This window comes from Hyperoodon ampullatus (genome assembly GCF_949752795.1).
Source record: "Hyperoodon ampullatus genome assembly, chromosome: 19".
NCBI classification, from domain to species: domain Eukaryota; kingdom Metazoa; phylum Chordata; class Mammalia; order Artiodactyla; family Ziphiidae; genus Hyperoodon; species Hyperoodon ampullatus.
In genome coordinates, this window is record NC_136932.1 from 5,081,590 (window position 1) to 5,093,790 (window position 12,201).

General features: G+C 53.4%; 1 protein-coding gene across 1 annotated transcript; it reads right to left on the reverse strand.

Annotated features, from left to right (window-relative positions):
* Nucleotides 1-1,035: 1,035 nt before the first annotated feature.
* On the reverse strand, nt 1,036-6,497 carry ARL5C (ARF like GTPase 5C; the record flags this gene model as incomplete). The annotated part of the gene is given in 9 exon segments (XM_079725101.1): nt 1,036-1,084; nt 3,059-3,096; nt 3,098-3,208; nt 3,212-3,217; nt 3,735-3,761; nt 3,765-3,818; nt 4,529-4,676; nt 5,815-5,875; nt 6,452-6,497. Coding segments are annotated over 9 exon segments (540 nt in total).
* Between the last annotated feature and the right edge of the window lie 5,704 nt (nt 6,498-12,201).

The window sequence follows — 12,201 nt, forward strand, 5'->3', positions numbered from 1 at the left end:
AGCATCAAACCACTCTCTCCCCTAGGCCCAGGCAGAGCCCAGAGCTCTGAGTCCCGGCAAGTGCAGTGTCAGTCACCTGGCAGAGGGCTGTACAGCCCAGGACCAAAGAGCCAGTCCCCTAGCCAGATTAGACCCTTGAGGCAGCCCCCCTCCATTTCCAAGGTGGATTTCCCCTGTCTGAGAGCTTTGTATGAAAACCAAAAGCCAGTCTGAGGCACCAGCAGAAGAAGCAGGCAGAAATAAGAGGTGAGCAGTCTTCAATGACATTTATTACACCTTCATAAAGTTCCTACTACAGTGTGAAAAAAATCACTAAGAAAAGACAAGAGAAGCAGATGCTCTAGGAATCTGAGATATTTGGGAGGGGTAGGATTCACACTGGAAGGACACTGGGAGTGAAGGTGTGGCTTAAAGCTCAAAAGCTGTGGTCAGAGGGAGTGGGAGGGTGAGGGAGGAGTGGAAGTCCCTGCAGTGTGAGGGACTGTCCCTGGCCAGGAGGTCCTGTCCTCTGTGCCTCCCCTCCCAGCTTTCGGCCCTGCCCTCCTTCTCCTGAGCCGACCCCTCCACCTTTCTGGAATCTCCTCTGATCAGAGGGTAGGGGACAAAGATGGCTAAGGGGCCAGAAAGCTGGAGTGGGGGTGAGAGGGGTTAGGGTTAGGGTTCTAGGAAATGAAGAAAGATTCCAGGGTTTCTTACTCGGTCCTCCATGTTTCCTACAGAGAGGTTGAGGGCTGAGGGGAGGGGGCTCCACTTCCTGATCCCCCAGCACATCCAACAGCTTCCCTGGTGTCTCCAAGAAGGATACCTGCTCCCATGGGGTGAAGAGCAGCTTTTACTGTTGTCCCGTCTGCAGCAGTTCCGGGTGCTCAGTCCAGCTCCTCAGTGGGGATTGGGTGGATTGTGGCAATCTCACTGTCCATGGCTGCCCCTGGTCCCACCAGAGAATCACAGAAAAATAACAAATAGTCACCTGGGTTTTCCACCCACATAGTCCATGCAAAACCCTCAAAGTTTCTGGTTGGCCTCAGGCTGACATCAGTTGACAGTGGCCCAAGACTGCATCCACTGAAGCCCGGCAGGCAGCCTACAGGAACAGAAGAACAGGGCAAGGATCAACATGTCCCATGAGGGTGATGGCCTTCCCAGCCCCCAGCCCCTGCTGACTGATGGAGCGACCAAATTTATACCCAATTTTGTGTTCAGTTAACAAATATAAACGGACTGTGTACCTACCATGTATCAGGTACTGTGCTAGGGGTTACTGGTGAAAGAATAGATGTGCCTTCTAGGGCTTACAGTCTAGCAGAGGAGATAGCTATTAAACAAATGATCAAACAATTCTGTAACTACGTACTGTGATAAAGGTTAGAAAGGACATGTACAGAGGCCTCTGGATGTCTGGGAGTCAGGGAGGGCTTCTTTGAGGAAGAGGCCTGGAGACCCACCTTAGCAATGTCTTTGGGCAAGGCTCCAGTGCCCCCTTGCCACCCGCTCCATCACTGGGTCAGTACCAGGGTGGCTTCAAAGGCCTGGGAAGAGGCTCCATAAGCCAGTTCTTCCATTATACTGTGAGCAAGCCCAGAGAAGGAGGAGAGCTTGGCCATGTCTGTATCACTTGGCACAGTGCCTGGCACATGGGGGTTACTTAGGAAATGCCGATTGAACTGAACCAACTGTGGTTTGGGGGAGGGGGTCCTCCTGACCCAGGAGTTGGCAAGGACGCTGCCAGAAATGTGCGGTTCCTTGGGCTGGCCTGCCTAAAGTCTCCCCTTCTTCAACTGGGCATCCAGGCCCCCAGCCTGCTGGGACTCCACTTGAGAGGGAAGAGGAAAGGGAGCTCTCCAGGCCTGATTCGAGGTCCTTTCTGTAGGGCCATGACCTAGCTCCCTCACATCCTTCAGGTGTTTAAGCAGCTACCTTCTCAGCAGCCCCTCCCTGGACACCTTATCTAAAACTGCAACATTCCCCACAACAGACATCCAACTTCCCTTTCCTACAGATTTTTCCCCTTTACGCTTATCACTTTTTAACTTACTGTATATTTTTCTTATTTTTATTGTTTATTGTCTGTTTCCCACCCCCCCACACACCCCACCCCCGCTGGAAAATAAGCTCCACAAGGGCAGGGATTTTTGTCTGTTTTGTTCACTGCTGTTTCTCAGGTGCCTAGAACAGTGCTTGGCACAAAGTACAGTCATTTCTCCATATCCATGGGGGATTGGTTCCAGGATCCTCGCAGACACCAAAATTCTCGGATACTCAAGTCCCTTATATTTGCATATAACCTAGGCATATCCTCCTATATACTATAAATCAACTCTAGATTACTCATAATACCTAATATAATGTAAATGCTATGTAAATAGTTGTAAATACAATATAAGTGCTATGTAAATCATTGCTGGAACACGGCAGATTCAAATTTTGCTTCTTGGAATTTTCTGGCATTTTCTTTTTCGAATATTTTCAATCTGCAGTTGGTTGAATCTGAGGATGTGGAACCCATGGATATGGAGGATGGACTGTAGGTGCCCAGTGAATGTTAAATGAATGATATCATTTATTCTCTATAGGAACTCTGGGAGGGAATAGGTATAATCACCCTCCTCTTTACAGATAAGGAAATTCAAGGCCAAAAGGACTCAGAGATTCCTGCCTGGAAGGCTTGTCCCCCAGGTCTTCCCATGGCTGTCTCTCCATTCAGGTCTCAGCTCAGAAGTCACCTCGTAGTAGAGATGGTCCCTGACGACCAGAGCTAAAGCAAACCCATCCCTGTTATTCAATTTCACTTTCTTCAAGCACTTCTCAGTGCCTAAAATATTTGTGTTTAGGTGGAGTGTCACCTCCCTCCCCACTAGAACAAACCCCTAGAGAGCAGGGACCCTGTCTTGCTCGCTGCTTACCCACGGCATCGTAACCATGGGTAGATGCTCAGCTGTCTTGACCCAGGAGCTAACTGTGAGCCAGATTCTGACAAGAGAGACACAGGAGAAGGTTCTGATGGTCAGCACCACTGGTTAGGCCAAGCCCTGGAGGTCCAGGTGGGACAGCCATTAACCTTTCCCCAGTGAGGGCACAGCAGCCTTGTATGTGCCATGTGCCACGGGTGGTCTTTCATGGCACTCAGGGTGAGGAACTGGGAGATCTCCATGGTGGTCATGGAGTCCTTCATGTCCTGCTTATTGGCAAAGATCAGGACGGAAGCATCTCATAGAGCCTGTGGACAGAGGAACCCAGCCCCAGTCAGCCTGCCAGGATCCAGCCCCCCTTCCCACTGCCCCATGAGTCCTCCCTATCTCCCCTGCTTTCCCAGGTTGGGTGGGGATGGAGATCCTGCCCAACACTAACAACCACATCCAGTGACACCGACAGCTCCTGGAATGCCTCTCAGCCAGCTCATAGTATCCTTACAACGATCTCAGGAGGTAGGAATTGGATGATCCTCTCCGTTTATACTTGGGGAAACAGGATTAGAGAGGTGACGTAACTTGTCTGGGGTCCCACAATGAGTGAGAAGTGGGGTCAGAACCTGAACTTGCAACTCTGGCTTCTGTGATCATTTGTGCTGAGGATGTTATTGGCCTTCATCTGGGATAATCTCGCCCTGCCCAAGCTGCTGGGATAGAGGTTCTCAGAGACTGGGGCATTAGGAATGACGCTCAGAGAGGCTAAGTGAGTAGACTGAGGTCACAGAGCTGGTACACCGGCTCCTCTCCCAACTGCAGCGGTCTTACCTCATGGGCCAGCATCTTATACAGCTCCTACACAGTGGCCAGCAGTTGATCCCGATCCGTGCTGTCAATCACAAGGATGATGAACTGGCCAGCAAAGGCGAGTTGTGAGTGACGGGCTTTCTCTTCAATGAACGTGTCTCCTTGCTCCCTGTACTCTGCCCTGATGTGAGTCCCACAGAAAACAAACTGTGCATTCTCAAGACCTCACTGCCCTAGTCCCATTTGAATTCCCTTTTCTATCCAGACCCAGGGCGGACTGAGCACAATTTCTGACTGTGTGCCAGAGGTTATACCAAGCACTGGGCCTTCATGACTCCATTTAGGCCTCATCACAACCCTGTGGAACTGGAACTGTTACTATGTCCATTTACAAACTACGAGACTGAGGGTCAGGGCGGTGATGTATCTTGCCCTTGGCCACACAACCTATGAGTAGCAGTACTGGAGCTTGAAATCAGCTCTCACTCCAGGAATGAAACCACTGGATTCTGCTGCTGCCAGAATGAGAAAGTAAGGCCCCCAGAGACAAAGGGCCTACCCCACCCAAGGCATCCAACAGAAAGCTGCCAGCAAGCAGACAAAGCTGCCAGGAAGTATTCAAAAATTTTAACGGGCTTTGTGCTGCATTAAATATTTGACACATCTGAATTAGCTCTTGTTTTATTATTTAATTTTCACAACCCAGGGAGGTCATTATTATGGTCTCCATCTCACAATGGGGGAACCAAGGCTCAGAGAGGTTAAGTGACTGGCTAATATCACACTGCTCCTCCAAGCCCAGGCACCCTCCTCACCTCAGCATTGGAGTAGTATGTGTTCCAAGCGGAGCGCAGAGCCTCCTCTCCTCCTATGTCCCACATGAAGAAGTGGGTCTTTTGCAAAACAGTCTTCTCCACGTTGCTACGGACAGTGGGACATGTATGGACCACCTCATTCGTCAGGCTGGGGAGGGAGGAGAGGGTACCAAGTGCTCAGCCCAGTCCATTCCCAGCTCTGGCCCCCACCTTAAGTCAGGCTAAATCTAACTTAGAACAATTCAGCCCAGGTTGACGGAGCCTCTGCTGGGCATGAGGGAATGCAGACAGGAGTGAGACCAAGTCCTCCCTCGCTTGGACCCCAGAGAGGGGAGACTTATTAGAGCAGTCTCCCCAAACTTTAATATGCAGCTGAATCACCTGGGAGTCTTGCTAAAGTGCAGATTGTGATCCAGTGGGTCTGGGCTAGGGCCCAGCATTTTGCATTTCTAACAAGCTTCCAGAGGATGCCAACACTGCCGGTCTGTGGACCACACTTTGAGTAGCAAGGGATCGAAAAAAGGAGACAGACATAAGTGAGGACCATCAGAAAGGGGTTTTGTTTAAAGTGACTTCGAAAACACACACGTTTTTATATGTAGGAAATGCCTCTGAAAAATCTGGGAAGTGAAACTGGGAGTTAGGGGTGAGAGGGAAACTTACTTTTCACTATATATGCTTGTATTGTTTGAATTTCCCTTTTCTTCTAATTAAAGAAATATATATATATGACTTTTTCAGGGGAAAATTTTCCTAAGTAAATAGGTTCCAAACAGGAGAGATGCCATCCAGAGTAAATATCGGGAAAAGCTCCGATGGATAATTACTCAGCACTTGTGCCAGACTCTGCTAGACCAGGAGCTACAGAGACCAGGCGGACCCAAAGCTGGCCCTACCTTCTGGGTTTGAAGAAGGGGGAGAAAATGCAGACACAAGACTGGGGTGCAGGAGTTAGAAGGAGAGACCTGACGCTAGGGGGAGCGAAGAGCACGGAGACCATCGGGCAGGTTCGGACCGCTTCAAGCCCGCAACCGGGTTTGGCAGGGGCCGGGGGTAGACGGAGGGGAGCAGTGGGGTTGCTCATACCGAGCAGGATTCGAAGGCCTGGCCGAGAAGTCATTGAACTGAGCGGCCACTATACCAGGAAGGTCACACCAGGTTCCGCCAGTCAAGCCTCCTGGCTACAGGGTAACCCGAGAACGCAGGAAGGGCTCCGGTGATTGGTCCAAATGCTTGTCAGTCTGGTGGGAAGGCCCAGCCCCGCCCCCCATCCGAGAGTCGCTTACAACTGGTAGAGAAGGGAGGTCTTTCCTGCATTGTCCAGTCCCACGATGATAACCTTGTGTTCTGGAGGCATCCGGGGGAAGGGCAGGATCGGGGCCAAACCCGATGACCAAGGGACTGTGTGCTCCACCAGGCCTCCCAGGAAGGAGACAAGTGTTCCCAGCAGGCTCCCACCTTACTACTTCTGCTCCCTCGCCCCCTTCCCCCACAAAAAACCAACAGGGCAGGTTTCTTTCCCACGGGGCCGAGACACCTGCGCCACTCCTGAACAGTGGAAATGGGAGCTGAGCCCCACATTCCCCGCTCCACATTTCCAGAAAAGCGATTGTGCCAAAGGTCGGGGGCGCTCAGGGCTTGCCAAGAGACGGGGTCTGAGGAAAGAGCCGAGCGAGCGTGAAGTCACAATCGCAGGAAACCGGCGACAGCGTTGAGCCGGAGGAAGGAGGCTCGCCCAACCCTGCGCCCCTGGGCGCACCGAAGCGCGCGACTGCCGAGGAGTGGGCGGGGAGGCCCCACTCAGGACCCTCCGAGCCCGAGGTCCCCCATCACATCCTCCCAGACGACTCCAGATCGGGGGAATGGGGGGACAGGTGGGAGCCGTATCAAACCGGCCGCTTGGATGCCCTGTGCGCCCCTTACCCTGTTTCCCGAAGATGCTCATCAACTTGCTGATCAGTTGTCCCATGGCACGTCCCGGGTCAGACAGGGATAGGACTCGGGGGCCTTCGGGTGCCCGGGTCGAGTCCCGGCGCTTGGAGCTCCCCACACACACACCCCACCCCGGAGGGCCGGGCAAGCTTTACCTACGGGGTTGCGGACGCCCCATGAGTCCGTCCCCTAAAGGGCTTGGGAATCCCCTGGGACGCTGGCCCCTCGAGGGCGCTATGAACCTCACAATGACAATGAGCTACGTGTCCAGAGCCCTGGAGGTGTAAGGAAAATGGGGTCCAGACTTCACATCCTCCCCCTCACCCTGAGAAAACCCCAGAGTCCTCTGGGTGGACTACTCCCCACTGCAAATCAAAGAGACCTAGCACAGGGGCCCACATCAGATGCCAGCTCTCCCTTCTCCGAGTGCCATGTCTGAGGCACTAGACAAACAAAACCCTAGGCCACCCACCTTCTGTACTTACTAGCTGTGTGAAGCAGACAGAGCCCACCGCTCCTCTCTGAGCTGGGAGAACATTCCAACCCTCTACGGGTCTCTAGTTGTTTCACCAGTGTGGGTCCTGTAGGCCTACTCAGAGTGAGTTCCCTTGGGGAAGGGCAAGGTGTCCCCTCCTTTTGCAGGCCCCTTGGTGATGAGCAACTTCTAGTAGAGTAGGGCTGCTTCTATGGTTCACTGACAAAACAACTGCTCCAGCACAGCTTTCGGATTCCCAAGGGTGGGCATCTGAAGACAGTGACGGAGCAGAAAGAGAGCTCTCTCAGCCGGAGACCCTGCAAAGGGGTCCAGGATACTAAGACCCAGCCAAGCAGAGCCTGGGCCAAGAGAGAGCCAGGCTGGAAGAGGGAGAGGAAGGGGGAGCTGCTTGTGGCTGTTTGTGAATTTCCTTCTTTGCTTAAACTGGGAAAAACCAGAAGACAAAAAGAGAAACGGGGAAGGCAAACCAAACTCAGGCTGAGGGGTTGGTTAAGAGAGACCAGTCACCACACGGGAGACTCGACTCCCTCTAGCCCACTGCCACTGCCCTCTTACATCCCATGAGTGTTCCCCTTCCCCAAGGGAACACTTTCACTGGTCTCCCTGCCTCCCCTTTACCCAGAGCATCCTCCTCACATCCCTATTAACCTTCCTAAAGCACAGCTCAGAGTCTGTTACTCCACAGCTGATAAACCTTCAATGGCTCCCTATTGCCCACTGGAGTCAGATCAGTCTCCTCACCTGACACTGAAGAGCCTCCAGGAACAACCCCCACCTGCGTCTGCAGGTTATCCCCCATGCTCTGCATCCACGGTCCTTGCCCACACAGGCCCAACTATGATTTTGCTTCTGTATTTCCTCCACCTGAATGTCCTTTGCCACCTCAGAAAGGTGGGTTCCTCTGTCCCTTTAGGTGCCCGCCATAAAAGCCACCTACTTCCCAAGCCCTGGCCTGGTTCTCCAACTAAATGGGGCTTCTTTCTACACTGAGATGATAACTGGCATGTCTGCTTTCTCCAGTCAACTGTGAGTCCTAGGGAATTCCCTGGCAGTCCAGCTGTTAGGGATCCACACTCTCACTGCCAAGGGCCTGGGTTCGATCCCTGGTCGGGGAACTAAAATCCCATGAGGTGTGGCCCAAAAAACCAAAAATCCCCAAAAACTGTGAGTCTTAGAGGGCGGGGTCATGTCATGTTCATCTGTGTACCCCACCCCCACTCCCTGCCCAAGCCAGCGCCTGGCATACAGTGAGGATGTGTTGTTATTGGACTGAAGGGCCATAAGTTAAGTTACAGCCTGAGAAATGGTCTTTGGAGTATTAAAAAAAGGAGTATGAGCACAAGTTGAAGAGGATTGAGGAAGGCTGGGAAGTTTGTGGAGAGAAGAGGGAACAGCTCACTAAATACAGAAATTTCATCCCACCCAGGGTGGTGCCCAGAGTTAGAAGGAAGGAGAACTGACTACCAGAGCCCATCTGGGCTGATTCCATTTCAGTCCTCGTTAAACAAGAGCTGGGGCTGCGTCTGGGTGGAGCAGGATAGGGGCGCTGAGGGTGCTAGGGGAAGCAGCAATTTTAAAGCATTTTTACCATCTGTTTCCTGGAGGGGAGGCGGGAAGGAACCTCTTAATGTACCCTGACCCCACCATCAATAGCAGAATTGAAAGTGACGTTGTGCTGGCCGGAGCACATTCAGTAAACAGACAAGAGCTGCCTCTGCTGTGAGGCCCAGAGCCTGGATCCTAGGGGGTACTCATTCATTTATTCATTCATTTGACAAATGTGAGTCAGGAATTAGGAACACACCAAGGAAACAAAACAGACCCTGTCCGGGTCTTATGGAGTTTGTCATCTAGTTCGGGAGACAAATACACGCACCAAAAACCAAAAAACAACCAAAAAAAAAAAAAAAACACACACAACCCTGAGAGACAGTAGGCTGGAAGGCCTGATTTAGAAGGGAGCCAAGGCACACGTCTCTGAGGGCGTGATTACCGGGGCTAAGACAAGATTTTTGTCAAGGGTACTGGGCTGGAAACCACACTGCTTTCCACCCTGCTCCCAGGCCCTGGTGGCCTCACCTCAGCTCACTTTTACAATGGTGGAAACCTTCAGTCTCTCTGACCTCAGCTCACTCTAGGGTGGAACCTACTCAAAAGACAGAAGCAGGGCTTCCCTGGTGGCGCAGTGGTTGAGAGTCCGCCTGCCGATGCAGGGGACACGGGTTCGTGCCCCGGTCCGGGAAGATCCCACATGCCGTGGAGCGGCTGGGCCCGTGAGCCATGGCCACTGAGCCTGCGCGTCCTGAGCCTGTGCTCCGCAACGGGAGAGGCCACGACAGTGAGAGGCCCGCGTACCGCAAAAAAAAAAAAAAAAAAAAAAAAAGACAGAAGCAGCTGGTCAGGGAGGTAGATAGGAGGGGTCCCCAGCATCTTGGTTCCTGAGTTCCTGAGTCCCTGAGGTGGCTGCGGTCATAGCACCAGTCTCTGGGCCTAGTCCCAGCCGGCCTCACGGTTGTGGAAATCCTCACATGTTGACGACCACCAACGTGCTTATTGTGTGCTGGTTGAGGGCTTATGGTTACCAGGAGACGAGAGTCTCTCTCTTCAGGGACTTCCCTGGTGGTCCAGTGGCCAAGACTCTGCGCGCCCAATGCAGGGGGCCGGGTTCTATCCCTGGTCAGGGAACTAGATCCCTCATGCCGCCACTGAAGATCCCACATGCCACAGCTAAGACCCAGCGCAGCCAAATAAATAAATAAAATTTTTTTTTTTTAAAGTCTCTCTCTCCTCATCTCTCAATATCTCTAAGCCACCTAGAAATGCCTCTGCCAGCAAGTTCTGGGCAAATGTAATTTCAGGCAGAAGGCACGTGGAGAGAAGACAGAAACATACTCAGACACCTGCCTCCTCTTCCCCTGCACCCCTTCCCTTGCAGAAGCTAGGGTATCCTGGGCCAGGGGAATTAGCACGAGACTTGGGGGTCACGGACACCGCAGAACTTGAAATCCGATCTCAGTTCATGTCCTTGCTTGATGGCTGTGTTACTATGGGCAGACTGCTTAACCTCGCTGAGCTTTATCTGTAAACTGAAGCTAATGAGCCCTGCCTTTGATTTTAAAGTACCAGGGTCCACTGCACATGGAGTTCCTCTGTGCAGCCCCAGACCAAGCCTGTTTTCTGCTCTCCTCCTCTTGGACGTTCTCCCACATGCACCTTAAACCCACCTTGTCCAAAGCTAAGTATCATTTCTGCCTCTGACCTGTTTTTTCACCTGCTTCCTCTATGTCTGGGAAGACCCTCACCCACAGTCACCCCAGATGCCTCCCTTTTTCTCACGAGCTGCCTCCAATCACTCTCCAAGAGCTCTCAATCGTAACTGCTAGATGTCTCTGGCAGCCACCGCCTCCCATTCCACTGAAAACCCGCCTCATTTTTCACCTGGAGCATTGCAGCTGTTTCCAAGCTAGGCGCCCCTCCAATCTATGCTCCAAACTGCAACCGAGGCAAGCTTACCATCGCTGCTTACAGTCCTTCGGTTTCTGATACCAGCTTGAGGACAAAGCCCAAACTCCCTAGTGTGACTCAAGGCCCCTGTGACTTGCTCCCGCTGACCCCTCTCTTACCACCACCTTGAGAGCACACTTTGCTAGCAAAGTGCCAAGAACGTGTCCTGCGTGTCACCTATTTCCTCTGCCTTGAACACTTCCCCTCCTTCTCGCCCAGGTTAATTCCTAACCAGCCTTCTAGACTCCACTCAAGCCTCACCTCCTCCACGAAGCACCCCCTGATCTCCCCAGGTTAAGGCAGGGACCCCTCTTCCAGGTTCCCCCAGGACCCACTGCTTCCCACATCAGAGAGCTCGTTGTGCTGTCCTGAATCGTCTGTGGCTCCCACTTAGACTTGTGCCTGGCACATAGTAGATGCTCAATACATGTTTGCTCAATGAATAAACACAGGAAAGAAAGATCGATTCCATTGAAAGGCAGTGGGAGGAGCACTACGATGGCAGGCAGGCTGGGCTCCTGTCCCAGCAGTGCTGGCTTTGTCATCACCTCCCTGCTGACTATGGGCCAGTCACTCGACCCGTGGGCCTTCCCAGCTCCTCGTTCCTTGGGTTTGCTAACCCCTCATCTGGAGGGTCCTGACGTCTGTTGCCCTCTACACACACACGTTGCGCAGGAGCATTCAGGTCCACCACCCCAAAAACAAGAACCACGAGAGTGGAGAAATGGTGTGTGCGTGCTGGGTGAGGCAGGATACAGGCGACAGCAGGAAGGATCAACCGTCACAAGTCCACATCCAGCCAGCTGACGGTGGCAGGAACGGGCACCGTCACGATCTCTCAGTCTGGGACGGGGATGGGGGTTCCTGATTCTCTGCCCTTTCCCACAAACAGACCTCTCCCCCTCCCACCAGGTTGGTTAGCAGGGGCTGGGGTGGGTAGTTGTGGAGGCATCGGTGGAGAGAGCCGGAAGCTCAGCCCATCCCTCCCTGGGGAGTTGGGGAGCGGCTGAGGCCACAGGAGCAGAGAAGCAAGCACCGGCCTCGAAGACAGGGTGCCAGTGGCTCTGGATCTGACCCCTGAACACCACCGGGGGCACCCCACTTCCCGTCTCAGCTTCCAGCTTTCCCTGGCTCTACTTATGGGGAGACAGAGCGGACAGGCATGGGGCTTGGGGCTGAGCAGAGCCGGGACTGGCCGCGGCTGTATTCCCGCACCCACCCCTTCACTCTCCCTCCCTGCACGTCAGCAGCTCCCACACACCTAGGCTGGCAACCATGCGGCGGGAACAAAGAAGCAGGCTCAGGAGGTGGCCGCAAAGGACAGGATGGCGGTTTTATATGTGGCAAAATACTTCTCCTAGGGGAGTACAGACGGACAGACAGACAGACGGGGGCACAGGACACCAGACAGGAAGGGGAAAGGTTGGGCAGTGGTCTCTGCTAACCAGTAAGTGGAAGCTGCACCCCACCCCCGGGTGGGACAACATTGGCACAGGAGGTGGCGAGACAGGCATGAGGCGCCCATCCCTGAGGCGGGCAGCCGGGCAGGGCCCAGTCCTCGTTGGCACAATCGGCTCTCTCTGGCCCAGCTGGGTGCTGGTGGGGGTGGGGGACAGGGCTGCTGGGCTACGGGATGCTAGGCTGAGGGACCATCCAGGGCAGAGGGGGTACCAAGGCCTCTCCTGGGGGGCGGGGACATGGGTAAAGGACGGGATCACAAGAGGCAGATACAGAGCAGCAG